This window comes from Peromyscus eremicus, chromosome 14 (genome assembly GCF_949786415.1).
Source record: "Peromyscus eremicus chromosome 14, PerEre_H2_v1, whole genome shotgun sequence".
Taxonomy (NCBI): Eukaryota; Metazoa; Chordata; class Mammalia; order Rodentia; family Cricetidae; genus Peromyscus; species Peromyscus eremicus.
In genome coordinates this window covers 40,528,666-40,549,207 of record NC_081430.1, presented here as the reverse complement: position 1 = coordinate 40,549,207, position 20,542 = coordinate 40,528,666, and the positions used below count along the sequence as shown (strand labels likewise).

The 20,542-nt window shown below is 44.3% G+C and overlaps 1 protein-coding gene across 1 annotated transcript in view; it reads left to right on the top strand.

Annotated features, from left to right (window-relative positions):
* The window catches only part of Ston2 (stonin 2), a 152,036-nt gene that overhangs the window by 32,173 nt on the left and 99,321 nt on the right, over positions 1 to 20,542 (top strand). The window contains exons 2-3 of the mRNA XM_059279359.1: positions 4,757 to 5,031; positions 8,850 to 9,125. Coding sequence (XP_059135342.1) covers positions 4,944 to 5,031; positions 8,850 to 9,125 — 364 coding nt within the window. The 5' untranslated portion in view covers positions 4,757 to 4,943. The remainder of the gene's footprint in view (positions 1 to 4,756; positions 5,032 to 8,849; positions 9,126 to 20,542) is intronic.

Here is a 20,542-nt window from a genome sequence, read left to right as displayed (position 1 = left end):
AAGTGCACTCTCCAGCTCCACGTTTTTTAAGGCATAAGTGATGCTGATAAAGAGGGGTCTGTACAATAGCAACCTGAAGACTTCAGTGGAATTTCTGGTATCTCCAAGTCGCTCTTGCTGCTGATTGTGACTCACCACTTATCTGTGGTGACTCCAAGCCTCACTTTATGATTCACACTCTAAAAGTGGGGTGAGGTTTTTACTGAGAAACTAATTCCAGTCTGAACCTAGCCTCACAATTACTGGGTTACTCTGTGGGTTTTCAGCAACTAGCAAAGCACTTCTCACAAGTACCTAGAACACATGTCACAGGATATGCTGGGAGGTTCCCTATAATAAGTGTTCTGTCAGCCTTTGGATTGCTCAGTATTTACAGCTGGCTCATGCCTGACCTGGGATGGATAAACTATGGAAGAGCAGAGAACTCCTTGGGGGCCCTTCTTCCGTTTATTCTCGCTGAGTGATGGTTTTGGTTTCTCACGCAGAATGTGCTTCTGTCTGAAAAGAGGAAGTTTCAGAACTGGCCTTCTGGGCCCTGTAACCAAGCGTTTAGCTCTCCTTAGTGTCTGAGAGACCTGTTCTAACGAGTGAAAGGGGAAATCACTGGAGAGAGGATGCAGAAATGACAGAAATGGGGCAGCTCTACAGATCGAGACTCCAATCCAAACGCTTCTCCCAAAGAAGCTGTACTACCTTGGATGAGCCGCTGAACAGCAGTGGGCACAACAATGACTAATGTTTCCATAGGGTTTAGAACGGCGCCCGGCACAGAGTGATCCCTCTGTAAGGTCATCCGCCAGTATCGTTGTCACTGTTTTGTTGCTTTCTGAGACAGAGTCTCATGTAAGCCCAGGCTAGCCTCAAACTCTATGTAGTTAAGATTAGCTTCGAACTTTGAATCCTCTTGCCTCCACCTGCTGAAGGCTGGGATTACAGGTGTGTGCCACCATGCTCAGCATATGCAGTGGTGGGATTGAGTCCAGGGCCTCACGCATGCTAGGCTAGCAGTCCACCAGAAGCTCAATAACTCCAGCCTATTTTTGTCATTGTTCCAGAGGGCTAATTTTGCCCACTACTAAACATTTGGTGTTCGTGATTCCACTGAGTGCTGTAGCTGGAGGCTGTTCTGTATCCTGCCCGGTCCCACAGCCACTTATAAAATAATCGGCCGGGCGGTGGTGGCGCACGCCTTTAATCCCAGCACTCGGAGGCAGAGCCAGGCGGATCTCTGTGAGTTCGAGGCCAGCCTGGACTACCAAGTGAGTTCCAGGAAAGGCGCAAAGCTACACAGAGAAACCCTGTCTCGAAAAACCAAAATAAATAAATAAATAAATAAATAAATAAATAAATAAATAAATAAATAAATAAAAATAAAATAATCACTCAGAGGCTTATATTAAGTATAAGTTTGGTGGATTGCTCAGACTTACTACTAACTAGTTCTTACAACTTAAAATAACCCATTTTTATTAATCAATGTATTGCCACATTGCCATGGCATTACCGGTCTGCTGGCATCTTGCTCCTTGGGCAGCTGGCTGGTGTCTCCCTGACTCCACCCTTCTCCCTATATCTCTGCTTGGATTTCCCACCTGGCTCTTATCCTGCCTTGCCATAGGCCAAAGCAGCTTTATTTATTAACTAGTGGGAGCAACACATATTTATAGTGTACAGAAAGACATCCCACGTCAGAGTGCTTCGAATAATGAAGTGAGTTTTGTTATTCTTGGTGTACAGAGGTAAACTGAGACTTAAAGAGGTTGAATTATGAGTTCAAACACTTGTGCTGGCTAATTTTATTGCAATTTGACATAGGCTCTCAGAGTCATCTGAGAGACGGGAACCCCAATTGAGAAAATGTCTCAGTAAGACTGTCCTGTAGGCAAGCCTATAGAGCACTTTTTAAATTAGAAATTGATGGGGAGGGCCCAGCCCAGCCCATTGTGGGTGGATCCACCTCTGGGCAGGTAGTCCTGGGTTCTATAAGAAGCAGGCTAAGCAAGCCATGGAGAGCGAGCCAGTAAGCAGCTCCCCTCCATGGTCTCTGCATCAATTCCTGCCTCCAGGTTCCTGCCCTGTTTGAATTCCTCTCCTGGTTTCTTCAGTGATGGACTTTTACCTGGAAGTGTAAGCTGAAATAAATCCTTTCCTCCCAAGTTACTTTGGTCATGGTGTTTCATCTCAACAATAGTTACTCTAAGTAGGACAGCACTCAGATCTGCACTGGGCCATGAGATGGATCAACAGGTAAAGGCGATTGCCACCAATCAGATGACCTGTGTTCGATACCCAGGACGTACATGGTGAAAGGAGAGAACTGATTTCTCCAGGTTGTCTTCTGACTTCTACATGGTATGCATACACACACATATATATATATATATATTTTTTAAAAGGTGTTTCTAAAAACACACTTAGGAGCCGCGATCCTGAAAAGACTACCTGTTCTTAGGGTTTTCTGTTCCCTTCACCTTTCCCGTCCTTCTCCCTGTCCATCCCTCCAACCCCGCTTATCCATGGAGTTTGCTGGGCTCACCACTGTGGGATAAGCAGGATGTTTTTCCCATTGAGCTGTGACTCGGCATGTGTCAGCACATGCCTTGCATTGTGGCTTTCTTTCTGAGAGGCACAGCAGAGGGGGGGTGTGGGGCGCGGCTTTACGTCCAGCTGCCTTTTCGGAGAAGATGAATCTGACTCTTCATGCTGTCTTATCTTGGCTCACAGCCATTACCACACTGAGTGACTCTGGCACTGATGTTGATGGGGCCAGAGAAAAGCTCACGGGCAGCCACTCATGGGAACCAGCCCTTGGAGTTTGTGGCTGTGTTGCTTGAGGTAAGATCTGGTTTAGGACAACAGTATTTTCCAGGCTGCTTGCACATGCCCAGTCCTGTGGCTGGTAAGGATCTCAGGGGAGGGCCTTGGAGTACAGACTTGTGGACATTCCATCCTTTGTGCTCACTGGGTGTTCTGGCAGATCTCCATATGGGGAGTTTGTCGGGAAATGCCAATACAATTCCGTTGTAGTTGATGTTTGTAAACTACTTTGGTTGCATGTAGTCTATATATACTCTGTAGTGCTTTTTTTGTGGCTGTGACTCAAAGATTACAGTGTTTTGGAAATAGAGGATCTGGGCTCAGGGATTCAATCTGTCACCCAGCAGCTTGCTTTTTCCAGTGTACCTGTTTGTTGTGGCTTCTATTTGATCTTTCTTTATATAGGGTGCTACCATGGAAAACAAGAGTCGGTTTGCCCTGAAACCATGAATTTTTCCACTTAATAAGCCTAGAAGAAGCATTTTAGGAATGTTAGGGCACATTTTAGTGTTGAATAAGTCACCTAATTTCTCTCTACTCAGATTTTTTTTTTTAAATCTATAAAAGAACTATATCGCCAACTGCCCTAAAATGGATGGTGAGGCCTGTGAAAACCACTCAGTTGATGGAGCGCTTGCCTACTGTGCAGGAAGTCCTGAGTCTGACCCCCAGTACCACTCAAACCATGTGTGCCGCTGTACACATGTGGTCTCAGCACTCAGGAGGTGGAGGCAGGAGGATCAGAAGTTCAAGGTCATCTTTGTCCACCTAGCAAGGATGGCCTCGGATATATGAGACTGTCTCAGAACAAATAAACAACAACAGACCAGTAGACTGACAACTTAAGTGAAGGGTGGTATAAAAATAGGTTTCTGACAATTACAAATTTTATAGCAGCAGTTGCTTTAAGAATTATAAAACAACTTTTTCTCACCAAACAAGGCAAACCTATCAAATGTTTTCTATTCTGATTTTTCTCTCAGTATAAATTGTTCACAGTAGATAAAACTTAGAGCGAAGTTTAACTTCTATTGTTACTGTGGAGGCTGAGTTACATCACTCTAGAAACCATCAGAATAGTGTATTTGCTTAGCAAGAACAATGGTGTGCAAGACAGATAGTCGCTCATTTGTGAAAGCACATTAATTTTGCATTAATTCTCATTTTATTCATTCATCATAAGATCAAGAGCTAGGGTTCAAGTTGTAAAAAGACATTAATAACACGAAGAAAATTGTAAGCCAATTAAATAATCTTGAACATCCACAGACCATAATTGCCGTACAAGTAAAGATTTGACAGTTATACACTAATTCAAATCGACCAAGATTGAAAATGTTAAATGAAAATTTAACTTGCTTTTTCTTTTTAATCAGTAAAGCAAATATTCCCCAGCCTCCTACTTCAAATGAACAAGAGATGACTCCATTATTGTTTTGTTTTTTTCTTGATTGGTTAAATCATGCTTGGAGATGCCATCTGGATACAGCTGGGTTTCTGCCAGAGATTCAAATCAGCTTGGCAAAAAGTTACCTGCCTGGGGCAAGAAAGTGCTTTGGTTTAATGGGAAGGAGCGTGCTTTTATTTCACCAGCTGGGTAAAAACAGTGAAAGCACTCTGAACAAGTTTTAATTCTTAATAATAACCAAGTAGCCTTTCATTCTAGATAACAGTATTTCTGAAACAGAATGATTGGGGAAGTTAGGGAATTTAATCTAAAAATGCTAAAATGTAAGTGGTTAATTAGTGGTCTGATCGAAATCCTTATCCAAGGATCACAGGGTTAATAGAGAGTGTTTAGTAGAAAAAGACGAAAGAGACATGGCATGTTGGGAACTACCCGAAACCTCATTCATCATGGTGTTCAAAGCCCTAGACCCCCATGGATTCAGTGTGATGCAATGCTTACCAATTTCAGTTTCCTTTCTTATGTAAACAGATCTCCGCCTGGAAGATTAACCAAAGGCAAGGAGGACCAATCTTGTCTCTGTTCCGAGTGCTGCCATTCACAAGACTTCTGTGACAGACTGTAGACCCAAGCTCACTGTGCTGCCCTGCTCGCCCCAGACAGCTTTCTGGGGTCTACTTGAGGTCAGCAGTGTGAAGATGAGCAGCATCCTCTTAGCATGACGACCTTGGACCATGTCATCGCCACCCACCAGTCAGAGTGGGTCTCCTTCAGTGAAGAGCCACTGTTCCCCACCCCTTCAGAGGGTAAGGACACGATTTCTTAAAAACGCAAGATTTGTGTCTGGTTCTTGGTCATTCATGGGTAGGATTCTAGGAAAGGAAAAAAGAAAAAGCCATTTGGTCCCTTCCAGAGATCTGCATGGATTCTTTCATTCGGTAGCCAGAGGAGGTGTCTTCTTAAGGTGAGGCAGCACCAAAACCCTGGGATCCCCGAAGGCATGCGCTCCTTCCTTCCAAGGGACTTAACTTCTAATGCATATTGCTTTACTTTGAGCCACTTTGGCGCTTACACCCAGCAGCTCTTTGGATTTTCTCCATTTTTAAAGTCTAATTGCCCAAAGTGACAGCTAGGTTCTGAGCCAGATCAAGACTCTAACCTCGTCGTCATCACAGATGAATGGTATGCTCTTGGGTGAATGATTTGTGTGTGTGTAGGGGGAGATGGCAGGTGTTCGGCGCATGCACATGCCATGCCCTTCTATGTGAAGGCTAGAGCAGGGCGTCAGGTGTCATCAGTCTCTGCCTCATTGTCTTGAGACAGCATCTACCAACAAAACAGAAGCCCGTGCCCTAGCTAGGCTGCCTAACCAGGATCTGCCTGTCTCTACCCAACACTGGAGTTACAGGCGTGTACGGCCAGGCCTGGTTTACATATATGTGGGTGCTGAGGACTCGAACTCAGGTCCTGAGGCTTGCAGAGCAAGCACTCTTAGCCACGTGTTTCTGGAACTTTTGGGCTTTGTGGTTTGTTTTTTTTGTTGTTGTTGTTTTGTTCTGTTTCTTGTTTTCCAGACAGGGTTTCTCTGTGTAGCCCTGGCTGCCCGGGAACTCAATCTGTGGACCAGGCTGGCCTCAAACTCAGTGATCCACCCGCCTTTCCCCAAGTGCTGGGACTAACAGCATGTGCGGCCACATCAAGTTTGTTTTGTGTTTTATTTTTTAAGACAGGTTCTTACACTATAATCTTGGCTGTCCTGGAACTCACTATGCAGACTAGGCCAGGCATGAATCCACAGCAGTCCTCCTACCTCTCTCTCCTGAGCACTGCAATTACAGTCAAGTCCGCCATGCCTAGCCTCCAGAAGGACGTGTTTACGGGCTCCCTGCATCGTGACATTGTCTGTGTGGAAGAGGAATGACCACAGAGCCCTGTCTGCCTCAGGAGCTCTTCTGAGCATTGAGTCAGCAGATGTAAGATGCCCAGTAGAGTGTCTGGTCCACAAAAAGAGCTCAGCATTGTCATCCTGGATCACAGCAGAAGTGGCCATATTGTCCTTTAGGAGATTAGTGCTCAGGAATGAAGGCCAAGGCCCATCCAGGGATATTTGCAGCACCAGGCCAGTTGGTTCTGTTTTACGTCACCTACACCTACTGGCCTCACCCCACCTTCACCTGCACAGATGGAAAGTGGTAGTCAACAGGGATACAGCCCTGGGTGGTGTCCCTGTGGATAGTGAAGCCTTAAAAGGCTGCAAATCGGAATTGAAATGCGCTGAAAGTGTCACGTGCAGAGAGAGACGTGCATTCTCTGAACTTCAAAGACCTAGTGAAAGTCACATATCTCGGGGAGTGGGAAAATTACTTACTCAGTCAAAGCACTGGCTAGGCAAGCATGGGGACCTAATTTTAAATGGCCAGGAACCATGCACCAAGCCCAGCATGGCTGCATGCACCTCTAACCCCAGTCCTTTGGAGGGCATTAAATAGGATTGCTGGGACTGGATGGCCACCAGCCTAATTCCAGATCCAGTGAGGGACCTGTCTCAAGGGAATAAGGCAAAGTGTGATAGAAAAAGATACCAAGTGATCTCTTCTGGCCTCCACACATGCATAGGCACATGTGTGCACCTGCTCCCACACAGGTGCATTCAGCACACACACACACACACACACACACACTTGTATCTCATTAACAGTTTCTGTTTGGTTGGGTTTTTGTTGTTGTTTTGTTTGTTTTTGTTTTTTTACTTATCAAGACAATTTCTCTATGTAATAGCCCTGGCTGTCCTAGAACTCGCTCTGTAGACCAGGCTGGCCTCCAATTCACAGGGATCTGCCTCCCTCTGCCTCCCGAGTGCTGGGATTAAAGGCGTGCACCCACACCGCCCAGCTCTTTTTACCTTTTAAATGTGGAAACTAGAAAACTTAAGCTTACACGTGTCTCACCTTTTATTTTAGTTAGATAGTGCTGAAGGCTTTGATCGTGAACAAGTCACTATGGTTTTCTTACGATAGGAGAAAGGATTTTCATATTATTTCTTTGATTTTTAGAATGTTTCATAAATGGGTCAGTGAGCTAGAACAGTAGGTAAGTGCTCATGCTGCCAAGCTTCACAGGCTGTTTAAAGAGTCTCAGATAGGAAAATGGACATTGTTTGCTATGTAGTTGATGAATTTTAGCGCATATATAGATTTGTGTATTCAACCACCATAATCAGTGTGTATGCTTTATTGTAAAAAAAAAACAAAAAAAAAACAAGTTTTCTTTCTCTGTCTTCCTGGACACAAAGTCCCACCCTTAGCCAAGAAACCATTTGCAACTGCTACCTGCTGGGAAAGGGAAAAACCAGTTTTCCCAATGGAGTGTCACTAGGTATATCAATCACACCTCCATGCCCAGATGTAGTTGGCCTATACAAAACAGACTCTGTGTGTGTGTGTGTGTGTGTGTGTGTGTGTACTTTTTGTTTGTTTTTGTTTTGTCTTGATGATCCCCCCCTTTTTTTTTTAGTTTGTCTGTTTTCATTTTTATCCTTTTGTGTCTTCCTGTTTCTGTTTCGTTTTGAGGGAGAAAGAGAAAGAACACGAACTTGGGTGGATAGGACCTTGGGAGGATCCGGGGGAAGAGTTTGGAACATATATCATCAAAATGTAGTCTATGGAAACGATTTAATAAAAGTTTTCAAGAAACAAGTTTTGAAGGGCATTGAATATTTCAGAACCAACAGGACAACATACAGAAAAGGAAGAGGCCCTGTGTCACAGCTGCCTGCAGAGTCCTTAGTCCAGAAGGGAGTTTGGAATTTGCATTTGAATTTCTTTAGTTCTCTACTATTTGGCTGTAGGCCCCCACCATTCCCTACTGCTTGTCACTTGTCCCCACTCAACGCAGGAATATCTCTTGCTTGCCCTCTATTGTCATTTGAATCAGTGGCTCTCACGCTGGGGACAGATACTGAGATTAAAAATAACGAACAAGGGCTGGAGAGATGGCTGAGCAGATAAAGTGCCAGCTGTGCAAGCACTGGGGCCTGGATTCAATCTCCAGGACCCATGGGAAGCGGCCAGCAGGGCAGGAGTGCAGCACCAGCACTGAGAGTGGGGAGGTGGAGACAGGTAGATCTCTGGGTTCACGCACCAGCCAGGCCAGCCGAGTAGACAGATGAGCTCCAGGCTCAGTGAAAGACCCTGTCTCAGAAAGTAAGGTGGAGAGCAGTTGAGATAAACATCCTGGCGTTGACCTCCAGCCTCCACAGGTGCATGTACCGTGCGTGCACTGGCTAGTGTACCCCCTCACATGGATACATTCAAAGACATCACCCCAAAAAGCAGAGAATAATCAAGAAAGATGCCTGACATCAACCCCTGGCCTATACATGCGCGCACACACACACTCACATACTCACACACATATGAGCACATATATACACATCATACACACATAAATAAACACAATAATGGGGAAATTTTTTTTTTCTCAGTTGTCTGGGATAGTAACTGAGTTATTAGGGACACAGCCCTTTAACACAGAGATGGATTGGCATGGCTGTCTCATCTTCCGGTGAGACACTTCTGATAAGCATCCTTCCTTGCGTGATGGCAGTGTTTGGTACCCTCCGCAGGAGCCGCTGAAGAACACTTCCCAGGACTGTCGTCTTCCTCAGGCCCGTCTGAGAGCTCCTCTGGGGAGAATCCTGCCGTGGATGGAGGCTGCCAGGACCTTTCCCACTCCGAGCAGGATGACTCCTCTGAAAAGATGGGCCTCATCTCTGAGTCGACCACCCCTCCCGGAAGCCCAGTGCAGCCCACACCTGACTTGGCCTCGGCCATCAGCAACTGGGTCCAGTTTGAAGATGACACACCCTGGAGCACCACCTCGCCACCTCACAAGGAAACCGGTGAGCTGGGGAGGGGCTTGAGGAGGGTTCTGGTTTGGTATCAGCTCTTGAGGGGCTTTTCCATGACAGGTCTGTAAGACTTCTAGGGTTCCAGATTTTCAAGCTGCAGATTCTGGAAACACACAAGAGAGCAAGCAAAGATCCCATCTCTTTTTAGTTTTTGACAAGGTTTTGGTTGAAATATGCACACAAAAGTGCGTGTGTGTTCTGTGTTACTTTCTTGTTTTGTTTTGTTTTGAAGACAGGGTTTCTCTGTATAACCCTGGCTGTCCTGGAACTCACTCTGTAGACCAGGCTGGCCTCAAACTCACCAAGATCTGCCTGCCTCTGCCTCCTGAATGCTGGGATTAAAGGCGTGTGCCACCACTGCCCTGCCATTTTTACATTTTTAACTCCTGTCCCTGGCTACTGATTTGTCTGCACAAATACCTATATTCTTATGTATTTATTCACCGCCTATATTGTAAGCTCCAGACCCACAGAAATGAATGTTGCTCACTTGTGAATCACTCACCATCTCTAAACAGGGACAGTTGTATCTCGGAGACCTCTGGCATCAGAATCCTCAGGAAGGAGATGGTATTCGGTGGCAGAGCTCCTATTATGTTGCACTTAAATGGTCAGAGGCTGCTCAGAGAACACATGGAGTTGTTCTCACCCCTACCCATCCCCAAACCCACACCCCACTGTCCACCCTGACTTCCCAGGCCCACCTGGTGACCTGACCATTTACTGTGCTATGTGCTCCAACAGACCAAGGGTGGTTGGATAATCCTGGGATTGTATTAGTCCTTAACTTGCAGCTATAACAAATTACCACAGACTTGGGTAACTTAAACAACATGAGCTTATCATCTGTGATTCTGCCTTTCCATACGTAGTCCAACATGGTATTCCTTTTTGTAGATTCTAGACAAGAATCTGTTTCCCCGTCCTTCGTAGTTCCATAGGCCACCCAAGTTCTTTGACCTGGGACCCCTCTCCTCTGTCTCCAAAACCAGAGCTATAGTATTGTCCTGTGCATTCTGATGTGACATCTTTCTAGTGTCTCCCTCTCCCATTTTTAAGGACTCTGTGGTTATGTTGGGCTTATATGGATAATTTCCCTATCTCAGTGTCCCAATCAATGTTCTGTTACTGTGAAGAGACACCATGACCAAGGAAGCTCTTATAAAGGAAAACATTTAATTGGGGCTGGCTTACAGGTTGTCATGGTGGGAAGCATGGTGGCACACAGGCAGACCTGGTGCTGGAGAGGTCGCTGAGAGTTCTACGTCTGGATTGGCATGCAGCAGGAAGAAGAGAGACACTGGGCTTGGCCTAAGCATTTGAAACTCCAAACCCCACCCCCACTGACACACTTCCTCCAACAAGGCCACACTTCCTCCAAGGCCACAACTCTTAATCCCTGTCAAGTAGTGCCACTCCCTAATGACCAAGCGTCCAAATCTATGAGCCTATAGGGGCCATTCTTATTCAAACCACCATGTTCATGGTTCTCAACATAATCGTATCTGCTGTGTAAGGTAATAAATTCACAGGTCTTGGGGGTTAGAAGACATCTTATATGCAGAGGGTGGAGGATATCATTCTGTCTACTATGGAGTCATATTAGTAAAAAGTAAAATTGGTACGTGTTTCTGTTGATATGTTAAATATTTTGCTAGTTTTACTTTTAAAAATATGATCTGATGTGAGGCTTAACTGTAAGGCCTGGGGAAATTTAGTAGGACCCTGTTGATAAAAAAAGATTTAAAAGGCTGGTGTATCGCAGCGGTAGAGCATTACCTAGCATACTGTAGCTGTGCATGCAATCCCCAGTACTGGGGAAAAAAATCCAAAGGATGCTGTGATCTGAGCATGTTTGTACTCTAGCTTGAGGCTGGATGTCCCTTGAGCCCAGGAGTTTGAGACCAGTTTAGGCAACATGGGAAGAACCTGCAGTGGTTTGAATTAAAGCTGTTCCCTATAGACTCAGGTATTTGAATACTTGGTCCCAGTTTGGGGAGGAACCTTTAGGGGGTGGAGCCTTACTGGAGGAAGTAGATCAGTGGGGACAGGCTTTGAGAGTGCACAACCTCACCCAGCTTCCGGTTTGTTCTCTCTACTTCCTTCAAGTGGATGGAAGTGGGATCTCTTGGCTTTTAGCTCTAGCTCCAGCTCTGCTAGCATGCCATTATGGATCCTAACCCTCTGGAACTGTAAGCCAAAATAAACTTTCCCTAAGTTGCTCTTGATCATAGTTTTTGTTTGTTTTATTACAGCAACAGAAAACTAACTAATGAAGACCCATCTTTAAAAAGACATTCCTTTTTTTCTAACATGCTTCTATACCATTAAAAATAATTTCAAGAAAATATAACAGGGTCTGGAGAGAAGGCTCAAGGGTTAAGAGCTCTTGCTGCTCTTCCAGAGGACCTAGGCTTAAATCCTAGCCCCTCTATTGGTGGTTCACATCTTTAACTTCAATCCCAGGGTATCTAATGTCCTTCCTTGGGCACTGTGTGCATGTGGTACCCAGACATAATGCAAGCAGAACACCTATACATATAAAATGAAATTAAGCTGAATTTTGAAGAGAATATAAAATATGATCCTGCCAAATAACAGCTGTATTCATTTTGACAGAATACCTCAAACCTTTGGGTGTAATTTTTCATCTTTAATCATCAAGCTTTCAATGATTTGTTGGTGGTTGAGTCACGATGTGACAGATCCAGACTGGTACAGTCTAGCTGGGGAGTGAGGGAGTGACTCTTACTGGACATCTGACACTGGGCTCTTCAGCTCTACGGTCAAGAGACTTATGGAACACAGGTGCTGTGGTTGGAATGTTTTGTCTCTCCAGGATTCATGTTGAAATCTAATCACCAATGCGTTGGCATTATGGGATCCTTTGGGAGGTGACTAGGTCACCTTGGAGTGGAACCTTTGTGAAGGGGATCAGTGCTATTAGAAGAGAGACTCAAGGGAGCATGTCTCTCCCCCCCCCATGACAATGTCTGCCTTTCTGCCATATGAGAACACCAGCTGCTGTCTGTAAAGAACAGACCCTCACCAGGTCTTAATCTGGTGTCTTCATCCTGACCTTTCCAGCCTCCTGACCTGTGCAGATTAAATTTATATTGTTTATAAATTACCCAATCCATGATATCATATTATGGCAACAAGAATAGTAAAAGCCCATCATATGAATCAGTACAAAAGTGTGGTTATTGTTATTACTGTTTATTTTTGTAGAAAGGGTTTCATTATAGCCCAGGCTAACCTTTAACTCTCTATGTAGCACAGGCTGGCTAGCCTTGAACTTCTGATCCTACTGCCTCCACCTCCAAAATAATGAGATTATAGATATGCAACGCAAGCCCGGCTGCTCTTTATTTTCAGTCAGTTACGTTTGTTGAATGCTGACTCAGCGCTTTCACTATGCTATCTTATGCAATCTTTACATCAATCCAATAAGGGAAGTATTAGTATTAAGTCCATTTTACTGTGAGGACACTGAGGCAGGGAGTGGTTTGAGAATTTCCTCAAGGTTGTAGGCTAAGAAGTGACAGAAAAGAGCTTTAACACCTGCATGCTGGCCTCGAGGCCTAATCCTCGGGCTTCCGCCTACCGTCTCTGCTCCAGGGCCCCCTTCTCCTGTAACACACCAGAGGCAAGGGAAGGAAGGGGTGGGAGGCCAGGGCTGGGAGATGACAAAGGGTGGGAAGAAAGAACTCTGCCCTGAGTGTCCGTGCCTTCGGGTCATTGATAATATTCAAAGTATCTAGATTCTTTCCGCATCTTGTTCAGACCTTATCTTTAGCCTCTAATTGCTCGAAATGAATTGCATGACAGATGGGGCAACTCGCCTCAGCTCTTCACCACTTACTTTTACAAAGCCGATTTTGGAGTTAGTCTTAATTATGCTGTTTCCATCCAACTAAGGATCCTGTGTTGTTTGTTTGTTTGTTCGTTTGTTGGGTTTTTTGTGGTTTTTGTTTGTTTGTTTGTTTGTTGTTTTTCGAGACATGGTTTCTCTGTGTAGTTTTGGTGTCTGTCCTGGAGCTCGCTCTGTAGACCAGGCTGGCCTCGAACTCACGGAGATCCTCCTGGCTCTGCCTCCCGAGTGCTGGGATTAAAAGCGTGTGCCACCACTGCCCGGCTCCTGTGTTGTTATTGACAGTGATTTTGATATAGTGTTAAGACTTTATTACCTGAAGCAATGATAATAGCTCTGTTGGTAGAATGAGTGTCTAGCATGCATGATACCCTGGGTTTGGTCACCAGCACTGTATGTATAAAACTGGGTGTGCTAATTCATACCTCTAATCCCAGCCATTGGAAGGCAGGATCAGAGATTCAAGGTCAGCATCAGCTTTGTAAGCAAGCTCAAGGTCATTCTGGGCTACTTGAGACACCATCTCTAAAAAATTAATAATGCAAAAATATCCTTGGTGAACAAAATATCACACTTTAAAGACAAAATCCAGCTAAAGCATGTAAGACTGCAGCTCACCTCAGTCCTGACAATAAAACTTTATTGACAGCAGCAGAAGGCTAATCTCTGGGTCCTCGTATGCTGTTTTGGTTTGATATTTTTAAGGTATCACATTTATAACATGTTACAAAATATTATCTTGACCGCTGAGATTTTTTTGGTACACCTTAAATTGTGCACCCAAGCCAATTATATCGCCTGTTTTACCCTAACCCCAGCCTTTCACTGAACTAAAGATGTAGGTGTTGGTTTCACTAGAAGACAAAGCAAAAAGTTGCAACTAGGGAAGTCTAATTTTGTCTTGAAAACTGCTCAGGTATCAACAATCTCATCCAATTCCATGTCGAAAATTTCACTAGCTTTCTAGAGATGGCACTCTGCCTCAAGAGGGGCCTAGAAAGGAGCTAGACTGAATGATGCATAGGGCTATCTGGTCCCCTGAGACTCTATACAAAGCATGAGAGCGTTAAGAAATCCAAGAGCCAGGTTCTAAACCTGCCAGTGTGACACTAGACCCATGAGAAGACACACTAAAAAAAGGCCACAGGATACATTCTTATCCTCTAAGCCATCCTCTTCCTCCTGGGCCTACTCCCCCTACCTAGGCTTCCTCCCTTGGACTGTATTTAACAACAAGAAGGATGGCTGGGATACTTCAAGACAAATGCAAAGTGAGAGAAACTGGCCATCAGTCCACTCAGTGTGGCCAACACAGACATTGCGCAAGTTAGGCAATTGGTCACTCTGGACGTTGGTGGATAGCTCAGATTTTAACTTCAATGGAAAATGTGTGGATCAGGTCATGTGAACACTACTGTGCACGTACCTGTAGGTGTCACAGAGAAACAGCCCATGTTTGTACAGCAAATTCCTTCATCGTCCTGGAGGCACTTGACACTGCTTACACTCACTGCAGCCTGCTCTATTCTTTTGATAATACTGAATTTTCTGATCTAGTAGGCTGAATAATGGCATCCAAAGGCAGCAGGTTCTACTAACTTGATCCTGTAAATGTTACCTTTTTTTGGAGAAGAGTGCTACGGAGCCGCAAAAATGTACAAAGTAGGATTTCAACTGATTATGACAAAGCTAATACCTGGAAGAAGCCAAGGGCCTTCCAGAGGTCAAGCTGAGGCTCAAGGAGCCATGGTGATATTTGGCTTTTGATTATCAGCCGTTTCCTGCTATGAGTTTCTTGAGTGCTATTGTAGCTTTTCCATCATTTATTGGGCACCATTTCCCCTCTACTAAAGGAATATTTAGATAACCTTGTGCGCTGACAGCTATGCACAGCCAGAACCCCGGTTCAAGCCTCCCTGTAATTATCACCATTGGCAGCATCCGGCCAGGTCCATCCCCAGATGGAGGAAAGTACCTTATCAGAGATACCTCTGTACTCTCTAAGAACAGACTTAAGCATCCAGGCTACCTGTTTGAGAAGGCCTGGAGGATGTGCCAATTAAGCTTTACTTCCTCCTTTCCCAAATCTTACCTCTAGTTCCAGATCTCCCTTTAACTATCACCAGAGACATCTAGCTGTACACAGGTTGCCTAGAGACTGAGCACACTTTCCCCCTCCCTGCAGAAAAAAAAACGGCAGATAGCTTGGACAGATAGAAGTCACAGGAAAAAAGAAGACAGTTTTATTTTTTCCCATTGACCTAGCAACTTATAGATTCTTAACATTTTCTACCAATCACGTTTAAGATTACAGTTGAGCACATAAGAGTCCTCTTCTTAGATATTACCCGAATTTAGCCTTTGGTTAATTCATTTCCCCATTAGTCACTTCCCTACAGTTGAGCACATAAGAGTCCTCTTCTTAGATATTACCCGAATTTAGCCTTTGGTTAATTCATTTCCCCATTAGTCACTTCCCTTTGGGGTTGCAAATGATAATTAACAATTACTGCCCCTCTATGTGATTCTTATCACCCCTCCATTTGACCCTGGAAGCCTGGCTTTGCACTGCCAAAGGATTACTGCTTGTAAGTGTATATATTCCGGGACTTCCAGGGCACAGGAGGAGGAAAAAGAAGATTTGGAAGACTAAATGACTGGACTAAGAGCTCTGTGTGCTGAGATTCTATTTCCCAAAAATAGTCCTCGCCATTTGTAGTTCCTCTCTTGAGCCCCTGAGATGTATAATATTAAGGCTGGTCCCTTTATATTATGCAAGAGAAGAGACCCTTGCAGATACAACTTACTTAAAGATTTCAAGAGGAGGAGATCAAGGGCCCTAAATACATTCACATGCATTCTTATGAGAGGAAGACTTTGCCCACATGAGAAGACAGAGTGGAGAAGATGGAGCAGAGGACTTGAAGATGTGGGCCTTAAAGGTGATTATCTACCAGAAGCCAGAGGGGACAAGGAAGACAGTCTTCCCTCAAGCCTTTGGAAGGACAGTGAGTGGCCCTGCCGACATGGTCACTCCAACATAGGCTTTCTGGTTTCTGACCTCTGGCCTCTATAACCATGGGAAAATAAATTACCATCATTTGAGCTACCAATATTGTGGTAATCTGTTACGGCAACCATAGGAAGCTAATGCGCTACGCTTCATATTCCTAAAGTACAAGCATTTGCATTAGGCTAAGAATGAGTCCGAATGGGCCGGGGAGATCAGTGATAGCACAAGCCATTGTCAAGGTAGTGTGTGCCTTTCCAACCCTCCATCACTTATTCACTTAAGCACTTCCTCTCTGCAGTTCTGCCAAGTGTGGGCATCCAAGGGCAGAGTGGAGCGCTCAGAACTGAGCAGAAACACAATCAGCTTCCTCCTGAGTCTTCTAGTAGGAGCCCAGAGCCAGCTTGTGACCCTGTGATTTCTCCTGTCCATTTCCCGTGGATAATCAACCACATGTGTTACCATGCATGTCTTTCAACTACTCCGCGTCCTTTTGTTGTTATCACTGTTAATGTTTTACATTTCATGGTAGCCGAGAACTTGGACTTGTCTCTGAGGAAGTAAAGGAAAAAGTGGATGTTGGGAGAAGTTTGTTTTTGTTGTTGTTGTTGTTCAAGAGCCTCATTTTATAGCCAGGCCCAGCTATTATCTCTTGCAAAGGATTAAACTAAAATTCAAAGCATTCTCCCTTTTCAGTTATCAGTTACTTCCGGGGCTTCTTCGTAGTTCTTACTCTGTTTGCCCTGGACCAGTGGTGACTACTTAGAGAGTTCACAGGTAGATTGTCAGCTTACTGAAAATCAGTGGCTATCTTATGCTTCTCAGGGTCATCTGACAACATAAAAATGTTTTCTTCATCTATTTCTCACTTATCTACTTAAAAAAATGTTTTTCTAAAGTCTTTCTATACAGATTCTGAATGTTTTAATTGAACTGTAGATTCCAAGAAAACTTTTAAAAAATTTTATTCGTCATCTTCATCATCATCATTCATGGTAGTAGCAGTAGTTGTAATTGTGTGTGTGTGTGTGTGTGTGTGTGTGTGTGTGTGTGTGTGTAGGAGATAGAGAGAGGTGTGTGGGCATGCAAGTACCACAGCCCATGTGGAGGTTAAGGACCATCTTTCAGGAGTAGAGTTCATTCTGTTCTTCTACTGTGGGTGATGGGTAGTGAACTCTGGTTATGAGGCTTGTATGGCAACTGCTTTTACCTAACTGAGCCATCTCACTGTCCCCCACACAAACTCTGCAGACTAGGTAATAGATAAATGAAATGGAGGAGCTATAGAGATGGTTCAGTGATTAAAAGCACTGGCTACTCTTCCAGAGGACCCAGGTTCAATTCCCAGCACCCACAGGGTGGCTCACAGCTGTTTGTTACTCCAGTTCCAGGGGAATCCAATGCCCTCTTCTGGCCTCCATGGACACTACATGCAAGTGATGTACAGATATACATGCAGGCAAAGCACATAGAGGAATTAGGACAAGAGCAATGTTTGATATGTATATTAAACATAAATTGGGGTTTCTGGTGAAATGTGAAATATGTAGTTCTATTTCATGCAGGTGGTGAAGTAATTTTGATTGGTTTATTTTAATCTTCTTTCCAGTCAGATCAGTAATGCTTTCCAGTCAGATCAGTAATGGGTAGTTAATTCATTATCCATGTCTTATTGGATACTATTAAATCCCTATGACTGTAGAATAAGATGTCTTTGAGCTAAGAGAAAAATGTTTATGTTAGTACCTGTGCCACAGCACTCCCCTGTGGTCCATGAATTATGTGGTCATGGCCTAGGAGAATTAGATAGGAGGACAAGGAAAAGAAGACGCCCTGATGGAATCATTCCTAGCAGTTGTTTCTACAAGACAAGGGAAGCCTATTCTAGCCAGCTGCTCAATATCTGAAGGTTCAGGCTTGCCAAGAGGAGCTGGGAAAGCAAGGGGAGCAGATATACCGAGGAGCAATGCTATCTGGGAGACTCCTTTCTTTTCCCCCATTCTTTGAAGCCTTTCTGGCAGAGGAGAGGCAAAAACAAAAGAAGATCTCCACCTAAGAGTGAAGCCAAGAGGCATTGGACTGCAGCCTGGAAATGGAATGTACTGATTGCTCTAATTAAAATGCAAAGAGGCTGTAAGCACAGTGGAGTTAGGGACAAAGAGACTGCCCTTAATGGTAGATCTTTTATTTTTATGACATTGAAATGGGCAGAGCCTTGCCCTGGGGAGTTTAGAGAAGCCAGGGGATTGTTAGCTCACCTTGATGACCTCGTCACTTATTTTATCATGCACTGAAGCATCCCAAGGGTGACTGGAGAGCTAGGAGCTGCACCTGATATGGAAACAGTTCCAAAAGTGCTTACATCCATCAATGGCACGACCTTCCCTTGGAGTTTTAACTAGGGCAAGAGTTGAAGTGAATAAAATCCCATTATGGCTCGCCTAGGAAAAAGAGACACATTATTTCCTCTAGAAAAACATGATGGAGCTTGCCTAGCATGTACATGGCCCTAGGCTCCATCCTCAACACTGCAATAAACAAATACAAATAAAAAAAAGCCCTTTTATTACCATGCATAGATGAAAGAAAGCAAGCTGGCATTCAATTCTTTGGATGTGAGATCTGAGGATACTATAAGGGAGAGGACCAATAAGATGATTCCTCTTGACTTTACCCCATGAAAACCCCTGAAATGTGATGGAGGACAGATATAGGGCGCATCTCTGACTTAACGAGACTATTTGGAGTTGGGCCATTTTAGTAAATGTTTAGTGTCAGAACTTTCAGCGCCAAATACTTAAGACTCCATTGTCACAGAACACCATTCACATCTTAGTTTGTATATGTGCTGCGCAACAGCATTATGTGGGGCTCAGCAATTAAGAGCACTGGCTTCTCTTCCAGAGGACCTGGGTTCAATTCCCAGCAACTACATGGCAGCTTACAACCATCTGTAGCTCTAGCTCCAGGGTGTCTAGTGCCCTCTTCTGACATGAGCACTAGGCACACTTGTGGGGTATATATATACATATAGGCATATACACATAAAGGTTAAATAAAACAAAATTTAAAAAGAGTTTAAGTGAAAAACTTGTTTGCTGAGCCCTTAGCGTGCTGTTCAGATATTCTTCTATGAGTAGAACTGAGGGATACAACAAATAAGCAATTTCTAGAAAGTTCGCTCAAACTAAAATTGAGTCTTCCTATTGTCTCTTTAAAGAGTGAGTTTTGAAAAGAAAGGAAAACCCAGCTGTTGTTTTGTTCATATCGAGCCCATGAGCTCTAGTGTTTCCAACTTTTTTGTAGCTGCAAAAGTCTGACTGGCTTGCATAAGGCTTCTTTTGGCTTCATAATTCCATGCCAAGAGTGGAGCAGTTGAGCTCACCTATCCCCTACAGTCTTCATAAAGACTTTTCCGGCAAAATCAATTGCCCCTATGTGCAAAGTGCATGCACATGCTGACTGTGTTAAAAAATGCTGACAGATCGACTAAAAGAACAAAGTTCACCCTCAAAATTTAGAAAAAAGGATATGAAGGCACTGTTATCAGCAGAGACTTCCTGTTCCCTCATTATCCTGTGTGCTGACCTTCCTCCACGCACATGACAGTTCTTCTGCTGGAACCGGGGCTGAATTGAACCCATTATGCAGATACTGCAGGATATGCATAATTAAAAACATTTCTCAAAACCCTTTCATTTCCGGAACATTTGTCCCACAGCCCAAGTGAAACACTAATATTCCCTTATCCTTCGTGTATGTCCTCCCTAGAAGCTAGGGCTGAGGCCTTCCCATTGTGTCTGGGGAAGCTAATTATTTGGGGCCAGAGAAAGAGCCATTTGTTTGGGGGGAGGGGGGAGGATCAGAAATGATGTCAGCCATGTAGGAAAGAGGCAAGAGAGATTTCATCTTGAAGACTAACCCAGCGGTTCATTCTGGCTACTGGGGGTGGATATGTAGGCATGCATATGTATTTCCCTCCTCAATAGAGGCAGTCTTATTTTCTTAGTACCTTGAATTGTTCTTTGCTTCTAGATGTAATCGATGACCTTTCCAGAGGACATACCCAGGAATAAATTTCAGCAGAGTGGGTTCTGCCCCCTCACCCCTCAGCCACCCTTGCTGTTTCAGACACATTCACTGCTGCTAGTGCTGTTTCCTCTGCCTAGGGGCTCTTCCTCTAGATTTTCACTCAAAAGTCTACATACATATGGCCTCCTTAGGGAGGCTGAGAGCATTCCACACCCCACCCTCAAGCTAGTTTTTCCCTGGAAATTGACCAGCTGAATGTGGTCATATATTTATTCCTTTACTTTCTTTTTATTTAGTTAGTTTTTTGATGAAGCAAAGTTATCGTTATTCAGAAATAGGGTTTTTGCTTTGCTTTGTTTTGTGACAGGTCACATGTAGCCCTGCCTCGACTCCCCCAGTGCTGGAATTACAGCTGGATACTTGGTTTATGTGGCCTTGGGAATTGAACCCAGAGCTTTGTGCATGTTAGGCAAGTACCCTACCAATAGAGAT